Source organism: Telmatherina bonti, assembly GCF_933228915.1.
Source record: "Telmatherina bonti genome assembly, chromosome: 11".
Lineage (NCBI taxonomy): Eukaryota > Metazoa > Chordata > Actinopteri > Atheriniformes > Telmatherinidae > Telmatherina > Telmatherina bonti.
This window is the reverse complement of record NC_136629.1, coordinates 22,753,218-22,780,426: the sequence shown is the minus strand read 5'-3', so window position 1 is coordinate 22,780,426 and position 27,209 is coordinate 22,753,218. Positions and strand designations below refer to the sequence as shown.

Here is a 27,209-nt window from a genome sequence, read left to right as displayed (position 1 = left end):
TGGCAGTAGGGGCAGAGACGCATTCATTATTGTTTACTGCTGCTGTTTCTTTGCCATCATTTAGACAGGAAATAAAAACCGGATGACGTTCAGTGGTCTATTTTGAGTTGTTTAAAAGATTGCTACATAGTAATGCAACATGTCCTGAAGGTTAAATCATATCAATGTCATAATGAATGCACTCCTAAACAGGAAAACTAAGTTACAGGACAACTGATAGAATCTTTGCAGTTTTTCATATTTAAAGAGGAAACAATCTGTTTCTTTGTGGGCAATGAATTGACCATAAAGAGTTCTGACAGCACATCTGGGTTGCTTCTATTGGTCAATAAATAGATGAAATCTAATCATTCTTCATCCTCACTGAGATAAGTTTCTTTCTCATAACATTGCAGCAATTTGATAATCTTCCACATGTCCTTTGCAATTTGAATCAGCCTCCTTGAAAGCCAATGTTTTCACTGTATAAGCAGATCATTTCCTAATAGATTCTGGCAAAACAAGCTATTGCTTTGACTAGGGTTGAGAAACAATTCTTGGCTACACAGTAAATATTTATTAAAACCATTCAACCACATTCAATATGTCTCAGAGAGGAACAGCAGTGGAAATAGTCATTTAACAAATTGACACAGTTATATATTGGACCAAAGCAGTTTGGATTGGGCTTGTTTTGTTTCTGCGAGCACATCCACTGGCATCAGAACAGACAGTCTGTGAATGATAGGTGGTTATATAAGGACCGCTATGGATCATTACGCATTAAAATGTAGCAGCTGTAAGTCAGTCTATTTAGCCTATGAAAGCTTCTGTGATTACTACACCAACCTCTAGCCCAATATTTTTGTTTGTGTGGCTCCGGAACAGCTGGATGAAACGTCTGACGCTCCATTGCCAAATGTCACAAGTGGTCCATCCTTCTGGGGAAATAAATTGGCTCTCTCTTAAGCAGCAAGTAGTCGACAGGAGCCGCACCATATGGCAAGAATTTGACATCTCAAGACAACAGTTTGGCTTTCTCATCATGATCTGGACGGCACCTTGATGATGAGTGTCTTTGCGTTGCGTTCGGTGTGTGGATAAGACCACTGTGGGCAACTCATGAATGTTTAATGAGAAACTGAGCGTAATCCTTGACATGTTGTTTCTCTTCAGGTGCTGCTTAATGTCATTTAACAGAGACCTGAGATCTGGGGCATTCCATCAGGGACAAACTGTTACATTTGCTATGATGACTTCACTGGTTGAGGATTGTGACTTCTTAAAATCTGTGCAAAGCCCCGCCCTGTGTTAAATTCTAACCAATAAGAAATTACTAAAGAAAGATGAAGTTAAAATTGTAATCAAATTAATTGTATTATTTCAATATGCAAATGTGATTACTGTTAGCACTTTGTGTTTTGTGTTGAGTTGTCATGAAACCCGGTGTTCCAATTATACTTTAATCTGATCTCGGCTATCTCCCTACAGTTCATTCTGAACGAACTGTTCATTTTTATTCCAGTGTCTTGGCAAATCCACTCAAAAACTAAAAGATTTGAGTCTAAACCTGTTGAACCTTACATAAAAAAAGAAAAAGAAAAATCTGCTAGAAGTGATTTTTGATGTTATTCCATTTCATAAATGTCTCTTTCCTACATCTTGTTTTAAATGCAGCTGCTCAACTCTTATACCTAGTAAAATGATCATACTACACCAATTTTAGCTGCTTTAGATTTTAAGCGTTTGAATGAGCTAACCCCTTCTTATCAGTCCAAGCTGGTACATCGACTCCCTTCTTCCAGAGTTCTGAGATCTGCAGGGGCGGATGCTTCTGCTTGTACTGTGTGTCAGGCTAAAACAAAGGGTTGACAAAGCTCTCTTTGTTGTTGGCCCAAAACTATTGAAGTCTTCATTTGAAATTTTTGCTTTATTAGCAATGTCATTTTACTACAGAATAATGAACAGGTTTTGAATATAATATCAGTATGTTTAGGCATGCGTTTCACATGCAATCACTTATAGTCCAGTCCCACATTATCCACATCTGAATTGAATAGCTAGGGGGTTAACTATGCCAGGTTAAACCAAAATATGATAATTGCCATATATTAAAGATTTAGCTTTTGTTTTATAGCAAAGTTTTTCATTTCCTGGAGAAGAATAAGTCCCATTGCTAATGGCAACAAGTGTTGCCTGGGCAACTCTTCATCATATATATAGGGCACAGTAAGCTTTATACCTCAGCAAGAAGAGTATCTGTTTTCTTCACTTTAAAACTTTCAGAGGAGCAACATCAGAGAGTTTTGTCCCATTCTCGTCGCTTTTCATTCTGTTCATTCATGACACTATATGGATGAAGCTCCTTCATCAAAGCTTTTCACGCTGAGTTGGCCCATGTATAGCTACCATCCTCGTGGGACTGTGGTTGGATCCTTTGCTTCCACTTTTTCTGCTTTTTTTGTTGCATGGTATAACCATGGTCAGTGAGCTATACTGAAGTCATCAAAGGGCTGGTTTCAGGGGTATACTCTCCCCCCCTTTTTTTAATAGCAGGAACAAACTGTGACCAGTGAATTTTACCATTCCTGCAGCATCTGGGATAGTGCTTACACAGTCTGAGGAAGTGGGGGCAGCATTAAAGTAGGCCTGATGACCACTTGTGTAACTGCGTGCAGTTGGACGCTCTCATGCAATGTAATTCCACAAAACAACAAATTCTTACTTTGGTGTGACTGGAAATAACTACACCTAAAACGTTATCCATGAAAAATTCTAAATCCCAGCACCTTTGAACACAATACAATTTACATTGCATATATGCATATGAAACTTTACTCATTGGCCATTTTTAGAGACATGTTACACAACGTTTGAGTCCAGTGTTTCTAGGAATCCTTAACATTTACAGTATTCCTGAGAGTTTTCCACTTAGCACAATATAAAGGTCACTTCCAATTTATCCTCTACATTCAAGACAGATACCGAGCCTTTCGTCCATCTACTCTGTCCTTTATGGATGTAATTTGGCCCTTTGTGGGAGAGCCTATGAATGCATGGCCAGATGTAGCAAACAGAGTAGTATCCTCAAAAAGGCAGGGGTACCGTAGCACATTGCAGCTGTTGCCGACCAGCAAAAAGAAGCCATGATATAATTTTGTGCCAGCACAGGCAACAGTTGTCTACTGTCCTGCCTCTTATGTCACTTTCTGAGAATTTAAGAGCACATAATCGTGAGCTTCACCATTTCACATGTTTGCTATTATCTAAAACTTTTTTTCTAAATGAGAAAAAATAACAAGAAAAAATGAAGACACTGATGTTTGAAACTATTTCTGCATGTAAAGGGCAACATGAATGAGCCTTTAGAATGATCCCTCCATTTATTATGCATCTTCAGCATATATGTGCACTGGCCAGGTGGGTTTGAATCAGTCTCAAGGCAAAGCACAGCTCCAGTGCAACATTTGCCCAACAGGAAGATAAAGACCTGCTGGGACTGAAAGATATTTGTCCATTTATTTAGCCTTCCCCCCAGTGATAAATCTGTATTCATGTGAACAAACAGCAGTATACACTTGTTTACGTGTGCTTATGAACGTCATGGGGAACTTGGTGGAGCGAGGTGTTGTATGGATAGAAAAAGAGAGAAAAAGACTGATGGCAGTGGGAAAGATGTATGCTTGGCTGGAGAAGTTAATAAAGTTGAAGCTGTGTTATGATGAATAAGGAAAGGGCCATAAAAGAGAATGTATGTAGTGAATCTCCCTGGCGAGCAGGGCTGAACAGCCTGGTGAGCGCACTCGGGGGAAGGCTTTTTAATCTGGAGCCCCAGCCCTCCTCCCCCCAACACTTCATGCTGCACAGTGAAATGGGCCCACATTCTGTTTGAGTTTCAATAAGACAGAGATATGGAACCATGAGCTTGGTATAGACAGAAAGAACGTGACCAAACTGGAGTGATATAACAGAGAATTAGGAGGGTGAAATTCATGTGACTGTACCAAGAACGGGAACCAGAAACTTCGAAAGAGAAACTTCAAATAAAACTAAAAGATAACAGTGTTATATAAGTGTCACAGCCCCAGGCTTCAGCCTCTTGTTTTGTTTGGAAAAAAACAGGACTGACTCTACACACACCCAGCTGTGCCATCACCCATCTGTGATTGGTTGGCTCTACAGCAAACACCCGGCTGTGCTATGTCCAACCTGTCTTTGACCAGCTGGATTTGGGATATCTCACCTGCAATTGGCCCAATCATCTTATGTCCAGCTGAAACTTCGCTACATAAACTGGCTTCTGATGAACCTTCTGAGTCCTTGTTGTGGATCTTTTTTTCTTTTTTTTTTGGAAGGTCTTGTGGTGTTTTTGTGGTGTAAACTGCTTCGGACTTCAAGGGTTGATCTTGTTTCTGTTAGGTTATAGACCCTTTTCTTAATACCACCTATTTTTATCTTTTTAATGTTGCTGCCCCTTTCCGCTACCAGAGTCTGGTTGTCTGGCAATTAGTGTAATATCCAAATCCAGATGGAGTGGCATGGAATCCCAGACTGCTAAAAGAAAACCACATGAATGACAATATGCCAGAAAATTCCAGCTCAGGAGGAAGAGTTGTCTTTCAACTGGAAAGTTGGGATATCAATTCCGGCATGCTGACTATGTGCCAAAGTCTCCTTGGGCAAGACACTGAACCCCAAGTTGCCCACCGATGTGCCTATCGGGGTACAAGTGCATATGAGTGTGTGGTATGATTGTGTGTGTGTGTGTGTGTGTGTGTGTGTGTGTGTGTGTGTGTGAATGTGGGATGTAGTGTAAAGCGCTTTAATTGGTCGACATGACTGGAAAAGCGCGATAAAAGTACAAGTCCATTTACCATTTTGTCAAACACTAAAATTATAAATGTATATTAAAACTTTTGATTTCCATACGGTCTCCATACGATCTGCCTTTCCATGTTTACACATAAACTCAGTTTGTGTGTCTACTAGAAGAGGTGTATATATTTAAACGTAAACCAGCAATATGATATACTTGAAGACATTAGTTTTTACATGGTTTTTATTACTGAAGCACTTCTTCCCACCTTCTAGGAAAGCCACTATTTCAGCTACTATGATGAAAGCTCTCATAACAGCATAGTCTACAGTAAGTGTGCTTAAAAGGTCTAATCTGAACGCCTTACAAATTTTTCCAACTGTCTGTCCTTTATCCACTGACTTTTTCCATCAAGGCAAGAGGAATGTGTCAATAGATGCTGGAAATAAATTACATGAAAATAAAAAAAAATAAAAACCCTGTCTTACATCATGGCATTTTAGAGCATTCAAAAGCTTTTTTTTGTCATTAAATAACCTTCTTTGGTGTGAATGTTGTAAACTGTTGACAGTATAACACACAATGTAAGAAGAAAAACTCAAGAAGTACAACAAGGGTTCTCAACATGAAGCAACTTTTAACGTGCATAATACTTACAATTCTACACAACTACTACACGACAGATACTTAATGCTTTTTCAAAAAAGATAGAGGATATTGGTTTTTAGTTTTTGGGATTTTATTTATTTCATATTTTGTTATGGCCATAGTCTGCCATTCTGTCTTTAAGTGTAAAATGTTGTGGAGATGTTTCTGTGGCAGTACATTTGTGCTTTTAAATGCTAAAATAAAAATGTCTGCAGAATTTACTCCAAAGACTGTTTGCAGAATAATCTGTTGATTAATACAAACTATCTGTTGAGCATATCATTGCAACTAAACCTGCTGTCAAAGACTGTATTGGCATGGAATTGTTGTATGAGATCATGTGGCTCATTTTGCAACAGTCAGTCAGATTTTTTTTTTTTTTAAACTTTATTCATTAAAAGGACTTTTTAAAAAAAAAAAAAAAATGTTGAATGTGAGTAGTCCAGTTTGAAAGACAACAACCCCCATTTCTGTTGGGGTTTTTTTTTTTTAGGTGTTGTGGTTTCCTTCCTCTTTATAACATGAAGCTTACAATTGCTTTGTTCAAATATACCCCATCCAGTCAGCAAACTTGGTCCTTTATGAGAAGTTCTGCATTTGAATGACAGTATGTCTATTTTGTTTCCCACCGCTGGAAATGGAGGTCTGTGAAAGACAGAAAGAATGGTGGGGTCTTTGTGAGTGCAGCCATGGCAGCTGTTCATTTTTCGCCTGAGTTGCTTCCATAGAAGCCAGTTACCTTGCTGATGATAAATGCCTGTGTACGTAGAGCTGTCTCAGAACTCTAGCAGCCTTTAAACCCTGACAGCCTGCACAGCCTCAGCCCCACAACATCGAGCATACAACCTCAGCTTGTCCTTCAACACTACAAATCAATGGCAGTCTTTACTTGCTCTGGTCAGTGGATACTTTGGCCCCAGCTGCTCACGCATAAAAGTCTATTTAGTGATATGTGAGGGAATGCTCAAGTGCACTGATACCCCCATAACAGTGTGATGTCTCGGGAACTAACACATGTAGCATGTGGATGCACAACAGAGTGATAAGGTGTGATGAGGGGAGGTACTGGAATGACTGTGATTGGTATCGGTGCACGAACAACCAGACGTGTGGATGTAATCTGCGATGAAGTGATGAGGTCAACCTTTTACCTTCAGTCTTGACAGTTTCCTTTAGACCATTTTGATCTATTTGCCTTGAATTCTCTCTCTCTTTAGTTCCCATCCAAGTCCACCTGCTCCATCCTTTCCCACCTTCTCTGAAATCACGTTTTTCATCTTCCAAACATCACTTTGATGTGCCTTCCTCTTTTACTCACTAATTCACTCCTCTCATTCACTCCAATCTCCCCCTCCTGCTCTATTTTCTACGTCTCCTCCCCTCTTTTAGCAGTCACTCCCTGTGAGTCTAGCACAGGGGCTGGAGATTAATGACGGTCGCAAAGCTGTGGCAGTGTCTGATTTTCTATTATCAAAACTGAACTGCTTCAGTCCGGCTGCATTTTCTCTCTGGGTGTGGTGGTGATGGCGGCTCGAATTGCTCTGTTATCAGTGAATAGAATGTGTATATTATACAAATAAAGGAAGAAGACCGCATTAGAGAAAAGCTGCTTTATGTGAAATTCCTTTGCACACAAATATAAACCTTTAGTTACAGTGTGTTTATTTCTCTACACACACTGTAATAGTAGGGCGAGAGCTTGAGTTACAAAACAGGTTTTTAAATGTAAAATAACTGGAAATTTACTGGAAGAGGAAATATTTAGTAAAATATATACTGATATGCAGTATGGGACATTTTGGATCCTGTATTTTAGGGCTTCAGGTTGTCTTTGACGTAGCTGTTTCAATTTGACCTTTGTTTAATGGCAAGTGGTTCTGCAAAAGAGCTACTTTATCTGTCATGGTAATATACAGCTGGAAAAGTGTTAGGGAGTGGAGGAAATATTGAGGCAGAAGAAAATGCTAGACCCTGCTTATTTATGACCTTGTTTTCTTGCATATTTATCAAAATGCACCACCATCCTAATGCTCTTACTCCAAATTGCACAGGTCATTCATTTGAGCAGATGAATTATGGAAGAGGAGGCTAAACAGGTGATATAAATACAACGCCGCTGTAAAGGTTCATTATAAGCATTCAGGTCTTTGTCATTGGGTCTATTAACGTATAATAGCATGATAGTAGCATGGTTACAACTCACACATTATTAAACTATCGTGCAAGAAGCAACCAAGACTTGAAAAGTTTGCCTGTGTGGCTGCTCCCAAATGTCTATCCCTCTCTGTTTTTGAAGTTCCAGATACCTTGAAGGTAAAGGAGACTTACAAGGCAAGCATAAGGAACATGGAAAATGAGATTGAAAGGAGAGGGGGGGACTCGAGTAGGAGGCAAAATCAGGATAAAGCAGAGCGAGGAGACGAAGAAATAGGACACAGTGAGAATCGAAGTAAAGTGATACAGCAAAGCACAGGGAAAGGAGTAAGCCTCAGGCTGAAAGGCACCAGCCCAAGTATCATAGTCAATTAACATCCCAGCCCAGCACTAATTCTCAGTCTATTTCAGACTATTAATTATGTGCACCATCAGTTCCAGCTCACTTGGCCTGACACAAGTCTTCATCACATTGCCTTGGCCCTACAGACAATGTTTTACTAGAGAAGTACCTTCAGTTTGCATATTCACAATAAAAATTAAGATGAGAAATGTGTGGATCAAGCCCCCCTTTTAGAACTCATCAAAGAAAAAAGTCTAAATTTAACAACATAATTTATATAAGTACTTGGAAATAGCATTTTTATCAAGATGTTTGCATCCTTGAGTAATTCCAAAGATATGAGAGGTAGATTTAGCTTGAATCAGCAAGGCTAGACACATATATATGTATATGTCTGGGTAGTACTTTAAGGTTTAAGGTGTTAAAAAACCCACAGAGACATGAAATGAATTAATTGGGGATTAAGAATAATTTTAAAAAAAAATGTTTCAGCAAATGATTTACTTATTCCCTGTAACTTGTTGAGAAACCTAAACAAAAGTCTGGCTCTTTGTGTCTGACAAGTTTTATTGTGCACTGTAGTAACACCTGACTGCCCTGGTCTAATTTCAGCACAAGCAGTATGTGCTCCTTTATGTGCCATAACTGAAAGGCTGAAAAACAATCTGCCATGGTCCAGAAAACAGGCCAACCAATTGTAGTAGCACTAGAGGGTATGTAGAGTTGCGATTGGAAAGCAACAATTTTCACTCACAATGAAAAATATTAAATAAAAACGTGTGAAAACATCCCTGACTAGTGTTATACTGTTGGATTGTGCCTTCCTACTGGGCCAGTTAGCAGCTGGAAAATCAGGTCATTCTCAAAAATCAATTAAACTGGGATAAAAAGAAAGGAGAAAAAAAAAAAAAAGAGGTGACATCATCTCATAAGAAGGTGCTGAAGAATCTCAAAATAGCTTTGCGCTGTGAGAATTACACTTTCTATTGTCAGTCTCTTGTTGAATCAACATACAGGCTTGCTTTCATCCATATCCACCCATTTTAGCAAATAAAAAGGACTTTTTCACAGTAGCAACATTTATGATGCATCAATACTTCATCTGGTTAGCCATTCAATTAATACATAAAGCAGAGCAAGAAAACCCTCGTCTCTTAAAGACAATAAATGAATGAATAAGGACCAATATATACAGCATGAAGATGAATGAAGCAGTGAACGACCAAACCTCAATAGAGCACATTACTCATTTAGCAACAAAATGTTGCAACTGGAGGCTATTGCAATTTTAAAGAAAACAATTGATAAAAGCTGCAGATAATCTCACAGTAACATGTGGGTCATTTTAAACCTTTTCAATTCAACACTCTCCTCTTTTAGTTATGCTCTGCGGTGGCATTTAACTAGATGACAGGAAGGCAAGTAGATCAAATCATCAAGACACTGAACTAAGATGAAATTGCACAGTCAGCTCCTCAGAAATGACAAACATCCAAATATGTGTCACTTGGTCTCTACTTGTCATCACCTTGCAGAGAGGCTGTCAGCACCACTGTCAGTGTGTTCATTGGCAGATTTCACATTACACCATTTATCTCTGAGCAGGTGCTCCTTATTGTTCTCATAGTGCATGACAAGAGAGAATAATTGTTTTCTATGCAGAAATTGAGTGGGTTTAGTCTTCTTTTTTTTTTTTTGCATCGTTGAGTCTTTATATGAGATTAATGTACAGTTGAAACACCTCATGGTGAATTAGGATGATTGAGATCTGCTTAAATCAGTGCTGATTGCAGTGGGGGTGTGTTGATTGGGAGAGATGAACAGAAAAAAATGAAAAAAAAAAAAAAAAAACACTGGGGTTGCCATTTTCTGAAAATGTATTTCAGATTCAGAACTGACTCAGCTAAGCTTATAATGATATCTCCTTGCAAGGCTTGTCACCTTGCTCTGTGGCCCTAACGGGCATTTGCGTTGACACCATGATGTCAGTCAGTTTGCCACAGGACAGAGGGAGGAGATGGATTTTTAAGCCGTGCAACGTGCGCAGAGGAAGTTGGCAGGTCTTTATGGATGTTCACTAATCTTATTTAAAAAAAAGAAAGCTGTATGTGTAACTGACTTATATAGATTTAGCTGTTATTCATATTAACCTGTGAAATACAACTTGTTTCATGTTTACTGATGAACTTGTATTTACTGGAAAACCTTTGTTTTGTTCTTGACATGTAATGATTAAGATCCACTAAAGCTGATAAATTACCATCTATTTAAGGTTATAAAAGCAACCGAAGTGCTTTCTTAGGCTGTGATTGACTGGACAGCTCCAGCAGGTCATTAACTTTTGGAATTATACCTTTTGTGAGCTTTAAGAAAACAGCTTCTGTCCCTAGTGACCATTCAACTGATGTAAGCACAGAAAGGCAGCAAACAGCGTAGTGAAAGAAAACAAACCACCAATATACCCTGTAATGCCTCTAGTTCTACTAAGGTTGTTGCTGCCCAGCAATTTCTTGCAGCGTATGGATGCACCTATCTGCACACAGCTAGTGGGTCTGTTTCTTTCAAAAATAGCTACTGGGCCTGGGGATGAAGACAATGATCCCATATCTCTTGAACGTGCTCCATGCAAGCATCGAACTCCTTTGTGTGTTGAAGAGATATAGCTAGGGGGAGAAAGGAATTTAAAAACTGTCTGAAAAAAAAAAACAAAAAAAAAAACAAGCAAAAGCACAAGAAAAACACCTTTTCAGTAAATATCCTATTTGCAATAGAAATCAAATATTTCCACAGCTGACCCTCCCCCCTACAATGACAATTTCTCTTTTTTTTTTTTTTTTTTTTTTTCCTTTTTGCGTGTGTATGTGTGTATCTGGTCACTTCTGTTAGATCACTTCAACTGTGGCCAAATAGCATGAATGGAAGTCAAATGCATGGATTTGTGTGCTCAAATATTATCCTCGTACTTTTCATTCCCATGTTGTGGTTTCTTAGTCTCAGAAAGACATTGTACCTTCCTGATTTAAATGATCATGACGAGACCGTAGCTCACCTACTTGGTGTGAGGAATACTCAAGCTTTACAGCCTGCAGGCAAACACAGAGGCCTGATCCCATATCACAAACACAGCAGTCGTTCACTCTGCCCCCCCCCCCCCCCCCCCCCCCCCCCCCACCCCATGTGCCAACTATTGCTGAAAACGAAAACAAGGCCGGTGAGTCACTACAACACAACACTGTGCAGAAATATATTACAATTTTGTGAAAGGAAGCATTCCTTCATTATCTGAAATATCTAGGCCAAGGTTCATTCCTCTGAGGTTTAAGTAAAGCCTTGTGCTTGTCATAACATAACACTTCTTGTTCCAGATGTTTGAATCTATTCTCTTCAGAGGTGAACTCGCTTCAGTGTGGGAATAGCTAAATTGGTGAGATATGTTAACATTTCTGAAAAAAAATAATAAAAGAGGGCAGAGAAGCTGTTTTTTTTTTTTATTTGCAGCACTGCTGTTGGATTGAAGCAGATGAAAGCTTGGAGAAAAAAAGAAGACACAATAATATGTGGAGCCGATGAGGAAATGATGTCAAAGAAGTTGAAAAAAAAAAGTCATCCATGAAATTGCTTGTTGCATCCTTTAAAACCTGGTGATTGATGGTGGCAATTTTAAAGCTCTGCACTTTCTCCGTTCTGTGGAAGTATTAGAAACATGTACTTCAGGGTTTTCTTCAAGTAAAAATTCACCCTGAAACACTAACACAGTTAAATAACAGCTGATGGCGACATAAACTCCTTGTTCAATTTTTTTTTTGTGTGTGTGTGTGTGTTTGGTTGTGTGTTTTTCTCCGTCCTGCTGATAACTGGCCAGGCAAAACAACTGTCTGCTACAGCTCTGGGCAGTTGTTGCTTTTCTTTTCTTTTTTTTTTCCATGTAGAAACAACTTACAGCAGAGTGTCATTCTCTCAGTCAAAATCTGAGTTTAGTGTTATACTACAAATTGCATACTGGCTGAGCAATTGGTTTTCATTTTCCCCCTAAAACATAGTCCAAATATCAAGTGAACCAAAAATTAAAACCACAGCTTTATTTCCCTCCCACTGCTGTAGCTACAACTTCTCCAAGCAAGAACGTTTCTAACAATCATTCTTTTATCCATATGGAGGTGGTCAATATAAAATCATGTGATAAAAATAACAACACGCTACAGCACATCACATGTAATTTGGGAACTTATTTTTATTGATGCATTCACAACTCGGTCTAAGCCGATACCAATTCTATTTCTGATGCACTTTTCTAGAGGTGGTGAAGCTCCAGGATTAATATGTGCTGACGATGTAACAGGCAGGAGTTGCTAGCTCCGGCTGCCAAATGTAAGATAGCTCCGATGTTACGGCTGATGGTTTCATTAAGTATTCTTGGAAAACATCCACTGCTTTAAACTCAACACGATTACAGTCTTACTTAGTAGTGCCTGCAGTACTTAGGATGTGGGATTTTCTTTGGTCACAGGACACAGTCATTTTGTCAGTTTATTATTTTTGGTTTACTGAAATATTATTGAGAAAACTATATTTCACTGAGTATATATGAAACAGAATAAATGTAAATTTGTAAATTTTAGAATGGAAAAGATAGTTTTTCTACAAAGATTGCCATACAATGACTTATTATCATGTAATAAACTTAAGTTCTACATCCCGTCACAATATCAAACCAGCACAGCTTTATATAACTAAGTTAACTAATTGTCCAATGAAAGGCAAAGCTTAACAATAAGTAATTAGACACATTTATATTAGGAATCAGGGTTGAAAAAGGCCAGAAACACAAAAGCCCCAAATGTTGTGCTAAGCTTTTCTTCACAAAAAGTGTTTTAGCAAAGCTTTATCTGAACAATTATAGACACAAAACGCAATGCAAGCTAACACAAAACAAAGAGAAGATAACCATGAGGTTATAATTACATTGTCTCTGTCTTATGCATGCTAGTTGGCAGTGCAAGACAGTTTTTCTTCATTTGTCTGTAGAAACACAACTAGGGCTGCAGTTTATCACATTTTCTCCATTAACCCCAGAAATCCAAACAATATCCAAATCATATGCAGCCAGTAGCTCCAACTTAACATTCTTCATTCATTGTTAAAATTGTAATTTTGTCAGTTTCCAAATTCAATAGTTATTAGGGGTTTACCCTCAAAAAATATAGAGAAATGTAGATTAAAGGCAGAATGTACTGGATATGTTTGCATCGCAGTCACTGCAATACAATAAGCTTGCAGTTTTATGAATTCTGCAGCTTCCTTCCTGATGAATGCTGTGTGTAAGGAGAATTGATGCAGGAGGTGCATGGATTTCACTTTGAATGGCGAGTTCATATATTGATATTTAAATGTTTAAATCAGTATCTTCTTATCCTGGAAATGTATCCATTTATTTATAACCATTATCAAAGGTTGTGATTGTGTACAGCCTATAATCATCAATTACGTATAACCACTCACTACAGATCTAGTAATCTAGTAATTTTCCCCTTTTTTGTGCTTATTATTAAAATAAATAAGCTAAAAGAAAGAAAGGCTTTTTAAAAAAAAAAAAAGTACCTTATTTGTTTTGTTTTGTTTAGACCTGTATGCATAGTGACCGCAGTATAGATAGAATTTCCTATAACATGCAAAACAGCCACAGATGAGTACTGAATTTAAAACTCAGCAATTGTTTTTTCAACCATTTACTTCAAAGCAAGCTGATTTGCCCCACAGTGTAGTCCACTAAGATATTGCAGTGTGGGGAAACCTTAAGTCGTAGTGCTTATGTCAGTTCCACTTCAATACTCTATCTCAACTGAGCCAGTGGATGCATTTTCACTAAACTGATGGAGGTTTTAGGCTCTTTATAGTCTTTAGAGGCAGAATGAACAGCAACTCCTTGATAGGGAAGTTATTGGTTACACTCCAAGGCACTCTATTATTCCATATTCATCTACTTAAAACTGATTCTTAAGATCAGAATAGCTCATGTACAGTCTGTAATTCTGTCCCAAACCAGCTAGCCACTGAGTTACATAGTTATATAATTAGACATGTCACAATTGTGATTCCAAATCTGTATTATATGTAGAATAAATTCTGTTCGACTTGCAGAATTATTCATTTATTATTGTTCCGTTTGAAAAGAAATAACCAGAAAGGACACAACAAAACGTTTGTCATACTCTATTATTTTAATCATGTTCAGTGTGTGGAAGTATTGCACTGTAGATTAAGGGTCACTCAAAGCATATGTTCCCATCTTTCAGGCATATGCTGCAAATTCTGCTTGCCCCCCTTTATTTTTCTATCCTCAGGTGATTGTTCTGTTTCCGTTCCTTTTGAAAGTGCGTTTAATTATATGTGATCTTACTTAGCTAGGGAGGCGTGCAATGTGAATCGCACAGATGAAGTGAGCTGGACTCTGACCACACTCAGGGGTATGCAGGAAGTCCAGACGGAGAGGATGGAGATGAAGGTCGACTCACCCCGACTGCGAGCCAGCTGTCAGAAGTGGACAGACAGGAGAATCACCTGAAACCTGAATTGATTTCTTTGAGTGAGGGAGAACGAAATTTCAGATATCTGTTGACCTCACTTGATGGAATGTGTCACAGGCTGGATGGAGCGAGAGAACGAGCATGGACAGACGGCAAATGTCATTGCAAAAAAAAAAAAAAAAAAAAAGAAAAAAAGATGAGCTGTGCCTTTTCAGAAGCGCCACTGGCCAGCTCCCATTACTGACACTCCTGTCACCTCCAACTGAGTTCAGACTGATAGACTCCACATCTAAAGAGGGAAAATGTATTTTTTGCATTATTCCACTGCATGTTTTACATATTTTTTAAAATGTGTTGTTTTTATATAGAGTCTTGGAAACAATTTCAAGCCACCTTCCATGATGTTTACTCACTGCAGCCTTTGGACTGATATTGAACAAAGCAGACATTTTAGCTTCTGTATTTCTGTTACGACACGTTGTGTGCATCAGGATGGTACTTGAGAAAACGACCTTGAAGAGCTGCTTTACGTTACAGCTGATTTATATTTTTAAAAAAAAAATATGTAGACTTACGCCTCTGATGATCATCTGAATTAAAAGGGAACACTAAGTTGGCAGGAATTCTCATCATGCGATAGTGAAAGGGGAACAGTGAGTTGAGTAGTTTCGTAGAGATTCTTTTTTCCATCGTGTTTGCTTAAGAAGCTGAAAAGTAAACCAAGCAAACAGTTGCTCTTTGGCTTTTTCTCGGCCTCTGTAGTTTTTAGATGAGTGGGTGGTATTTAATTGGTTGTAGCTTGCCATTTGTTGCCCCTACATCTCACATTTCTGACCTTTAGAAATCATCGGAAGATAGTTTTAGCTTTGTTAGGAGCAGAGTCACATCGATATAAACAAAGAATAATGCCTCAACACAAACCAGATGGTCAAGGCAAATTTATTTCTATATCACATTTGAAAACAACCTCAGTTGACTAAAGCGCTGCACAGCGTGAACAATAAAACAACAGACAACAATAAAACAAAGATGAAATTTACTCATGAGAAAATAGTTAAATAATATAAAATAAATGGATAAAATAAGATTTAACAATAAAAAGGTTTCAGAAGGCCAAGACAACATGTCAAAATATAACTAAAAGCCAAGGAGAAAAGCTTTGTTTTCCAGTAGGGTTTTAAACGGCACTTGGGGGGGGGGGGGGGGGGGGGGGGGGGGGGCTCCTGAAAAATTAGCTTAATCTGTATGTTTGGTTATATTTTTCTAACTAAACACGTTAGTTTTTGCACTTCCCTTGTGTTTTCTGTGTTGTCCTTCAGCATTTTATAAAATGTGTATTCTGTAGATAAAGGAGATGGTGTGATCTCCTGGTGGGTCTGGTGATGAGAACATTAGCTGCACCATGTGTAGCACTGACCTGCTCACTACTCAGACACCCTGCAATAGTTTGCTTCACGTAGCATGCCCTTCCAGGTTGCATTGCATGAAACATTTTACCAGACGATATAACACAGTGGTGTATTCCAGAGTATACGAGGGTACATGGCATGTACCCACTTCTTTTTCAGCCAGCATTCAGTATGCCCACTTCTAAACCCCCCCTGTGAGGCTGCTTTTACAATTACAAATGTCCCTACACATGCAGCTAAGCTAAGCTAAGCTCACCGATGCCACACTGGTGCAGTTAGCCATCAGCTGCATGAACTTTAGCCTGAACATAGATATAACAAAGTTATATGGATATATGTGATATATATATGAGCCTGTCTCTCACCAGTATGTGTGCCAGTATTGGTTTTCCTCCCTGAAACCAAAAAGCAGAAATGATGTGACAATGATAAATATACTGATGGATTTAAACAGAGTAGTCTTACGTGTCACTTTATCTGAAGTAGCATTTGTCTGGGCTACTTTTTTCTGTTTTGAAAAAAAAAGGGTGAAACATTGAGAGTAAACCCACTTCTTGAGGAACCACTACACCAATGATATAATATAATATATCAAATAATCATATAGGCCAAAATGTAAACTAAAACTAAATGTGGACGCGAGAGGGATTTACTATAATTGCTGAAATTATAGGGTTGATTTTATACTGCTTCACTGTGATGCTTTTACACAACTTTCACTGTTATAATGAAACACAAACACAATTACCAATGATATCTGGGATTACATAAACTCATATTTGCTTGTCTATATTTGTTTGTCTGCTCTTAATCACAAGTATAATGAATTACAAAATGAATTACAGCATAATATACAGTACAGTATGAGGGCCACATGCTGTTAGTGAGACAAAAATCCATTTTCTTTTTCCTAATTATTCCATTACTTCTGTAATTTCATTAACCAAGCTTTGCTTTAAAAAATGAGAAGCACAAGACTGTCAGAGGTAATTAAAAGATAAGGTGCAGAGTACAGTGTCCCTGCCCTCGCAGCATTAAGACATTTAGCTTCTACAGAGGGAGTACAATGTTCTTCTGCATGTACACATACTGTACACAAACACACACACACACACACACACACACACACATGCACACATTACACACTGAAAGGATGACAGAGGTGCTCTCCCACCTGCCAGCAGACCTCTCACAGACATGTGCACTGGAGGGGGATGTGTTGCTGTCCCGTGGCGTCAGACTACTGAGATATGAAAAGTGACGGGTGCACAATGGTTGTCAACATGAATGGCTTATAAACAAGTAGAAGATTAGGACAGACTAAACCGTGGTGCTCATTTTTGCGGCAATCAGAAAGGAGGCCTAGCGCTACTTCAGACAACATTTCGCACTTCCTTTCTTTCCAGTGTTGTATTTATGAGGGCGGGGGGAAATAAGCTTGCTTCAGTAAACCATTACAACATCAGTGGATCATTCTGCCTCTGCATTGCTCTTTTTTTGCACTTGGTTTGTTTAAGCCTCGGGCATATTGTGAACAACATACCATAGTCTTTAAAGGAAAACATTAATACGAAAGCATGATTTATTTATTTGCTGATGTATTATTCATAGAAATCCTGTTACCAATAGTTTCACCAAGCTTTATCTACGCTTTTGAGGTAATTTTGTTGAATGACTTGAATGGGTTAACACATCTGTTCAAACATTGTTTTGAAAGAAAATGATGCCACTCGACGTGTCTAATGACTACAGAAACTAAAAAGAAGACAGTCTGCAGAGGCTAGTAAAACGAGCTTCTCTATGGTCCTATAATGAGTGCAGATGGAGAGTTTTAACAGGATTCTGACACCCCTAGCATTGCTGCAGCTACTCCACCCTCCAGCTGCAAGGATGAGACACATAAAAAAGAGCAGATTAGTGGAGAATGGTGGATCAACTACATCAGTTAATTAAACTCCATTGCAGCTTGATGAGCAATTAATCAAGGCAGCGTGCAGCGTGTCAGGCAGGGCTGAGCTCCTCGGGTGTGGTATATGTGCACCATACAGAATGCTCCTGGGGCAGCTCTGCGGGGAGCAGCACTTACCAAGTGAGCAGCCCTAAAACTGTACAGGGTGTAATGGGCTGGGTTTATGTAAGCAGCTATCAATCTTTCCCTGACATAAGCCTGCACCCTATTAGAGCTCCAGGATTAGGCTCCTCTCAGTGCTGGTCTAACAGAAGGTTTGATTTGTCCAAGTCAATCGAATTTTAGAAGATGCTGGAGTGTATTAGATTATCATTTAAAAAATATTGGTATTTAAAAAGCAGATGCTTGCACGGCGAAGATGGCAGAGGCGGCAACAGCCAAAGTTAATCACATAAATATTTGAGAGAAATGAGCTCTAAACATGTAAAAAACATTGCGTTTTCTGAGCGTGAAGAGTTTGCTCTTTCATCTGACTCCTTAAATCTACTGGTTTCATTTTCTTGTCCTTTGTACCTGCTTTCATCTCCATCTCCATCTCTTTCAAGCCTCCGAACGAGGCCTTTTTTTTATGCAATGGAAATTCAAGTTGGCAGTTTGTGACTAAACGCTGTAAATTTATTAACGAGACCGTAGGGAACATTAAAAGTCAATTGAAGGAGGCTATTAAAAGCAGGATTTTAATTGGGTTGGTCCCTCTACTATAACTTTTTTCTTTCAGTTTTTTTTTTTTTTCTACTGTCTCTTTTTCTAAGAGCAATGGTAATAAAAAGTTCTGAATTAATGTGCACAGTGTGTGCTAGTCCTTGAAAGAAAGTTTTCCTGCCGAAATTTTAGAAACTGCCTTCTTTTTTATCTATTTACAACACATCCAGATACTTAAAATGTAGAAAAAAACACTGTGTGAAAATCAGCCCTGGTGTGAGGTCTGATCATACCAGATGCTTGCAGTTTTTGCGTTCAGTCACACTGAGAGGCTTGTTTCTCTGTGGCTCCCGCAGAATGGTTTGGAGATGGCTACATTTGTCACAATGACAAACGCTTCAGCTAACAGAAGATTTTATTACCACATGCGCATCTACAGATTATGCCTTTACCCATACAGATCAGAAACTGTGACAAGAGCTACATCTGTCTGCTTTTCAATTTTTTGTTGATTAGTACACAGGCCTGCAAGCAGTCGGTAAATTGTGTTAGTACTGTAGCTTTAATGCATCAGATTATATAATCTGTTGAAATTACATTATAAAGCGTAAGATTGTCCTAGTTTTGGTAACGTGGTGTGACACATTACAAATGGTTTTAATTGCACAGTGGCCTCTGGCTCTTCCGACATGCTTGACTCATCTTGCACAAATTATGGAGGGTGGGGGTCTTTGTGTGCATGTTTATATGTGTTTAAAGAGTTGGGGCTACAAAAAAAAAAAAAAAAAAGTCAGTTTGCACATTGGAGAGTTGGAGGGAGAGAAAGATGGAGATGCAGAGCAGCACTGTAGTGCAGTCATCTGTGCTGACTGGATAATGACATGCAGAGCGCTGCGCTGCTGTAGTGGTTTGAGCTTCCAACCAGATGCTCCTTTCACTGCAGTTCATAAGCAGAGAGAGCGGGAGGTAGTGCTAGCATACACACTCATCCCTCCTGGATTAAGCAGGATGATTCAGGGACTTCGATCATGTACTGTAAAAAAGGAGCTTATTAAAACTGATACTCATCTTGCGGAGGAGACTGCAGCTAAGCTGGGTTTCAAACTTCATCTGAGACTTTTAAAATATTTCTCCATGCTCATGTGTTTATGCAGTGATTATTATAATGATGGTTTTCACTGCCTACAAACTCTACGGTTGGAGTCATATCTTGTTAATTCAGCACTAAAGGGATTTTTTTTTTATTGTTTATACTACTTCAGAGTGCCAGATGGCAGAGTCATACAAAAGTCCACTGCATGTACAGATATACTCAGCTAAAGCCATTTTATGTACATGATAAATGACAGAATGAAACAGTAGGCTTAGCATATTTCAATTGTCAAAAGTACCTCATAACATTCAGGAGTAATGGTACAGTCAAACTCAACATATATGTTGTGTTAATATGGTTGCCAAGGCAATAATCCGTACAGTAATCTGTCAAATGCTGAAGCCAGTAGGTCTTGCAGTCTGAAGGAGAGACACTTAGAAAAACATCACACATTCAATGTCCAATGGTGCTGTTTGAGTTTAATAATCTGCCAGTGCTGTTTGATCTATAAAATCAAATGAGTTGGTGGAGATTACCACTCATTCAGGTGGTTTTAATCGTAAAAATTCTAATATTAACTCCTGAACTTGTATTACTTGGTACTTGAAAATGTTTAACCTCTTCATAAAGAAACATCAACACACTGAATATATTCCTGTTGAACAAACAGGATTTTTTTCTTTTTTTTTTTCAAAATTATATTCAGATCTGTAAGGACATTTAGATTTAACCCTTTCAAAGCATGAACCATGTTGAATATTGGGTGGAGATAGAAGTTGACACATGGGGTCACCGCTGATCTTAAATGTAGTTGTTGACTGTTAAGTTTCTGAATGTTTTAAATGTAAAATCTTCTCAGAAATCCTTGCAAGCGATTGAGATGAGATGATTTCGTTTTTTGCAAAACTTCTGACTCTGCAGAGATAAAGCACACAGCACCATCAGTACATGTTCATAGTTTTCACACAGCACTCCCACATCATTTAGCTCACTTATTTAATCTTTTTTTTTCCTGTGCTCTTCTCTCTTTTGTAGGAAAAGGGAAACATTGCCGTTGTATTTAATGTTGGAACAGATGACATTAACATTGAGGAGACATCAAAGTTTGTAAATGACGGAAAGTACCATATAGTGAAGTTTACAAGGAGTGGGGGTAATGCCACTCTGCAGGTGGACGACCTGCCAATCATTGAGCGCTACCCCACAGGTAAGTCACCTGATTTACTTACTTTTACTGCCTAAAGACAATAACATTACTGAGATACTATCCAGGCAGCCATCAAAGCCTTATCTGTTCTGATGTTTTTACGTTAACTTGGCATGTGCTGTAATTGTTTTTTTTGTTTCTGTTTTTCAGCAACTGTTAAGAGTAATACCAGTATTTTTGAGTTTTTTTCCATTGAATATCTGATGTTTGCTACCACTTAATGGGATACTTTTAAACACCACTGATGTATATGAATAGCACTTTGGCTTTCACATTTTCTTACAAGCATCAACCAACCACCCTTTCTACATATCTGCATTGTAGTCTCAAATCTATAGGTATCCACCTGCAGTGCATGCTCCAAGTGCTCCAAATCAATAGACCGTTCACTGACAAATTACTGCTTTGTTTGTGGCAGGTAATTCTGTCCCATTTCAATATTTATTTACCTGCCAATATAGTCAATTGATTGAATGAAGGTAATGGGATAGACTAGCCTGAAATAACAATGTCAAATGAAGTCTGGCACTTACACAGATTTAAATACCAGATGGTCAGCTGTACTACAGCATCTAGTTTTAACATAAAAAAATGCAATTTCATATTCATCACTTTGACAGCAATACAATTACTCACATACAAAAGCCAAGCTGTGTCAGTTTTCTTAGTCATCAGTGTTACTAATAGTTGTATTTTTCCTAAACACAGTTTCATGACAGTAGATGATGAATGTAGCCATATTAGCTCAGTGTGAAGGGTGTTAAGTAATTTAAAATGAATAATATATGTTAGCTTTATTATACTGGTATGGGATAGTAGATCTGGTGTTTTATGATGCTTTACAATAGATTCAATTTGGAAGTTTGGCAGACAATTTAACGTTTTGAAAGGGGAAGTGTGTGGTACTCAACAAGGAAAGGACAAGAACTCAGCAACACTGGTATGTTTCTGTAGAGCGTCAAAATGTTAAAACGTTAGTATTTTGAATTTAAATGCTACTGCTTGTGTTGTTGAACTTGTTAACTTTCTTTTAACTGCTGACAGGCTTTGACAAAAGCTTAAGGGGATTAAAGGCATGGAAAAATGACTGTTGGAAATGCAAACCTGATCATCACCAAAAGAATAAGTGCAGCCTTTTTGCACAGTGAAACGTGCAAAACTTGGAGCATTCATTTTTTTTTTTTCAATTGAAAAGAATGTATAAAAATGAGTGGGCAACCTGTCTTTCTTATTTGCATGACCTTTAAGCGATGACCAGTGCATTCATCCAAATGTAAGAATGTTGTATGGCTGGAGCTCAATCCTCACTGCTCGCCTGAGGTGGAAAAGGGAAACTGATGGCTTTTGACATGATGTTAAGAGGGCAGCATGTGTAGCAAGGCTAAATGCCTTTATGCTACCATCTCAGTCTTCAAACAACAAGCAGATGGGTTGTGCATAAACCAGATTAATATGGAGTAAGAAACATACAACTGCATTTGCAGTCTAACACACCTCCAAAAGAGAAGATGGTAACATACATAAAAAGATACAGAAAAGCTATATTAACATGGTATAATGATAAATCATGGTATGGTAAGCGCTGAATTATAAACACTGCAGGGCAAAGTCACCGATCTCATCCCTATCAATCATGCGTCAGAGAAAAAGCCAACTGCAGCTACCGTATTTGGCCCTCTGCAGACTAATTACATCTAATCACAATTACTGTGTGGTTCCTCCCCTCACCCCAAGCACACAAAACCATTATTCTCTCAGCTCGCCTGTAGCTTGATTAGTATCCATGTATGCCTCTAACGTACACATAATAGCAGCCCTCAGCCACTCTTAGGCCACTCACAGATCAACAGTGATTATAATAAAAGTAGACAGCAAAGATAAAAATGATGGCTGGAGAGTGAGAAAGAGAGAGGAGGAGTTTACACGCGGGGGAGCGATCACTCTCAAAGCAAGGAAATAATTGCTTCACCAGACCCTCTATTGCTGCCCTCGTAATCTCATTAAAATGTCTCGTACTGCATGCTTATAGGCCATTAAAAGTCTTTACTACAATTATTAGAATCTAAAATGCTGAGCGCACACACAAATACATAAGCATCATCCTATTTGCCAAAGTTTAGTTCTCCTTCCTTTATTCTTGTCCCGCTTTCATTCCACGCTGCACACAAAAGGCTAGGCGGCAACAACAGCAACAAAAAAAAAAAAAAGTCAGCCCCTTCTCCTGAGTCTTGGCCATGGAAGTAATACCGTCACAATGGCGCTGCCAGGCCCGCAGGCTACAGTGCAGTATCCTATCAGAGCACCAATGAACACGCGCTGCACACAAAGATAATGGAGAAGTCCCTGGCCTTATTCTTTTACTGTTATCAGAGCGTGGTGCACTTACAGAGCTCCCTGTCTCTCACTCTCCTCAGCTCTCTCTTCCCTCTTTTCTCTGTCCTTTCTACCTCTATCTGTCCACCCCTGCCCCCTTGTCGATCCCACCCACTGTTTTTTCACCTTGTGGTTTGGTGTCTGCTTTGTGGGATACAAGAAAAGAAGGGGTTAGTTTTATCCATCAAAGCTCTCTCCTATCTGCTCTGTATCCTACCCCCACCTCTCTCTCTCTCTCTCTCTCTCTCGCTCTCTCTCTCTCTCTCTCTCTCTCTCTGTAGCCTTGAGCCTTTTCAGCCTATTGTCAAAGCAGTCATCACTGAGCATCCCTACAAATGCTCCATTGGTTATCAAAACCTGAATAAGAATTTGAAAAAAAAAAAACTATGCCGAATAATAAAAATAATTGTGCAAAATGTGTAGGTCCATCCTTTTTAATTTTCTTGGCTTCGTGAACAGAGGAGGCATTTGCATATTTGTTCATTTAATGTGGTGAGTGTTCTAGTGCTTGTAATGAGATAAAGCTCCCACCTTATCTGACCACTTTATTAACAAAAAAGAAAACAAGCGAGTGAGGGCAAAGCAGGTCAGGTGGGACGGCTCAGCTGAATCGCTGCTGTCTGGCAGGAGAGATAAGCCAGGCTGTCCCACACTAAACCAAATCACCACTTAACAGCAGTCACAGGCTCCACTCGCAGGCAGGATGAATGGACTCGGGTGCTGCATCAAAGCCCAGGGGATAGCATTGTTTAACACCATGGTGTCCCACAGTGGGGATCAATACACGATCAGACCTTGATTATATCCACACTTAATTAACCTCAGTATAAGGATAGACTGAGTGTGCCATGGGGTGGAGAGCCAAATAGATAAGCTCCAGTCTTTTTGGAGCATGGTTTTGTACAAAAGTGGAGGATTTTTGAACAGAGACGTGTGTAAAGAAGTGTGTATGAATGTGTGTGTTTTCTGCATGAGAAATGCACCCATCTGACTGTTCCCTCTTGGTCTTTCTGCTAAGTTGGGAATACGAGAGCAATATTCTAATAGAGGCATGACTGTAGATTTATATGAAAGCCATCATTTTTAATAGAAAAATAGAAAACATAACGCATCAACTTAACTGTTAATCTGAGCCAGAATGAATGTCAGAAAATTAAAAACGAACATCTATTACTTGGAAATGTTGCAGGTTTTGAGTGTAGATCCGCATGCCCTCGCAGCCCTCGCAGCAGCTGTAGGCCGACTGTTCTCCAGAGCCCAGTCTGATGTTGACCTCTCCTCAGACGAGGTGTCACAGTAGCAGAAATGAGGAGGTGACATAACTAACACTCCATGACTGACAAATGGAGGTGACAGGAATGAACAAATCCCTTGAATGCTCATTCCAGCAGTGATCAAGGATTATTTATTTTACTCTTTAAAAATGTCAGACGGTAGAGCTGAGTTTGCTCCTGTGTGTGTTTGCAACAAAAAGCACAGTATTTACCAGTGCCTGCATGTATGAAAATACTGCGTGCAGCTTCTTTAAGGAAGCTGTCCAGGCTTTTTTTTTTTTTTTTTTTTTGGAAGGATATGTACCATTTGAGATTTAATATAAAAATGTTGAGTCTAAAGTTGCATGCACCTCAGTTTAAAGTGCACTCTGCTCTGCAAGAAAGCGTTCCTTAAAAGACAAGATGACTAATGAAGTTCCTAGAAATGTTGGGGAAATGCCAGTAAAAACCAAACAGCTTGTGGAGTTATCCAGGGTAAAAATACTGGGTAGATTTTTTGTGATTGTTATAGGTCTTGGTTTAACTAAAATTCCATTCAATTTTGGGAGTGATCTGGAAGAAATAGTGGACACAAGCATTTTTTAAATGATTCTATACAAAATAGGTGGAAATTAGCTGTTTGGCGGGGGTGTATTTTTTAGTTGTTTTTTGTCTTTTTTTAATTTATTTTTTTTGGAAAGGCAACCTGTGTCCCACCATGTATATTGCAATGATGTTTGATGAGGGCTCAAGATCTGTGTTCATGCGTTAATCCAATCACAGGATGCTTAAGCCGCTCCAATGCAATATTTTTCACAGAAAATTCCCTTCCTTCATGGAGAAAGGGATTAAATATGTCCCTACAAATGGATTTCCTGAGGCTTTCATTGTCCACACCTTCTGTTCTGTGAATACAAGGATATGTACTTTCTTAAATAGTTAATAAAACTTTTAAGATGCTCTTTTAGCCCAAAAGCATGTTCCATAGCTTGTTTCCATGGGAACTGTCAGTGATGCAACTGTGTGTTCATTGGTCCTGACAGCATAATTGTGCCTTGATTTTGCACAGCACTGGGAATCGGCGTAACAAAATTCTTAAATGCCAAACCATGTAATTGACGGACTTTCATTTCAGCCTTTAAAATAGGCCAAGAGACTAAATGCCCTTGAAGCTTTTAGCTGTGGTCCCGTGGCCATAGATTTTGTCACTTCTGCATTTTGCGTTTCCTTTGCACTCCAGTTTCCATTTGCGTTTGATGAAGGGTACTAGTAACACTGTTTCTTCTTTAAATTTAATCAAAGGTTGTGATGTTTAAAAACACACCGCTTTAGTCCACAACATTAATGAGTTCAGTGATAGCTAATGCTTGGGGCTTTTTTCATGTGACACTGATGATGTTGGCAAAATGGTACAACGTGACACTCATGGAGGGAAACGATGGACTCAGTTGTCTCCGTGTGCAGTGTAAAGTCAGATGACTGGGCATTGTTTAGAAACGTTGCACCCTCATTAAATGATCTAATTAAATAAAATACTGCACACTTTGTTTTCATATGACTTTCTTGTAGTTCAGAGTGTTTCTTTTGTTCGATTTTAAAGGGTTCCACTAAGTTTCCTCCATGCTTGGTGTCCAAAGCTTGCACATCAGCTGCAGTCAAAGTCCATGAGTTGTACAGACAAACTTTAAACCTTTGCCTAGGCAGCTGATCTTCAACAGTAACTTCAGTTGATATGATTAAAAATGTCTTTTTATTGCAACTGAGTGAAAGAGCGTTCATCATACCAAAGGTGCATTTGTTACACGGTTGCCTCCTTTCCCTCATGTCTTTGCAATCCATGCCTCGCTGAAGTCATTCTGCACCAACGTATTGTTAGCTACTGGATCCTTTATCTGCCAGAACTAAATTAATATAGTTGATGGGACAAACATTGTCAATCTGCCGGAAGAATGGAGCTGACTGAATTCAATCTCAGTGGACAATACCAGAGGAAAAGCACTCAGAGACGTTGCCAGTTTGCTGAACATCTTCTGTTCTGGAGAGGTTATTGGCCTTGACAAAAGGGTGATGCAGAGTTTCCCCTCATTAAAGCCAAAGTGGCCCTCCGATGTTGAAGTGGGGTTTTTCTGTAGCTGCTCTTCTTTTTTCCCTGCCCCTTATTCAGCTGATTTTCTGAACAATCTTTGAAAACTTCTCTGACAAACTCCAGTCAAGCCCATGACTTTATGAGTTGAAGCTTTTGTCAAAGCTGTTTTTATTAAAGGTTTTTTCTAATGTATGTATCTACTTTGACATTGTCTTTGAATTTTTCTCTGACTAGGTCATTGGAGTAGCCTGTATTAATTGTAATATGCTAAATAGCTTATCATTTCTTGTCAATTAGGCTGTTTTTAAATGGGGTGTGCATTTGTAATATGTTAAAGTTAAATTGTTTCATACTTTAAACCATAAAAGGTTGATTTAATAATAAATTTAAATGATGATCCTTTTGTATAACTAGTTTTAAAAAATCCAGTTAAAAAAGCATAGAAGGAAAGGACATGGAGAGAGGTTTTGTGTAAAGATTTTGTAATGGAAATGTATAATTTTTCTTTTTATTATTTTGGTTGGTTTACAATATAGTTTTATTAATGTAGATGAAAGATTTACATCTCAGTTCACTTATTTTAAATTAATATAGGTCTAATGTGTTGGCTAAAATAAAATAAAGTGAATGACGTTTGTTCAAATAATGTTTTAGTAAATATTGTTTTTTTTAAATTTACAAAACGTTTTAAATAGAAAAATCTTGTGCAGTTG

General features: G+C 38.6%; 1 protein-coding gene across 7 annotated transcripts in view; it reads left to right on the top strand.

Moving 5' to 3' along the window:
• LOC306762628 (neurexin-1a-like) overlaps positions 1-27,209 on the top strand; it is a gene marked incomplete at both ends in the record, with an annotated part of 260,578 nt that overhangs the window by 197,586 nt on the left and 35,783 nt on the right. For all 7 annotated transcript variants that reach the window (XM_079249178.1, XM_079249179.1, XM_079249177.1 and 4 more), the window contains one exon: positions 20,613-20,784. In XM_079249178.1, the coding sequence (XP_079105304.1) occupies positions 20,613-20,784 (172 nt within the window). The remainder of the gene's footprint in view (positions 1-20,612; positions 20,785-27,209) is intronic.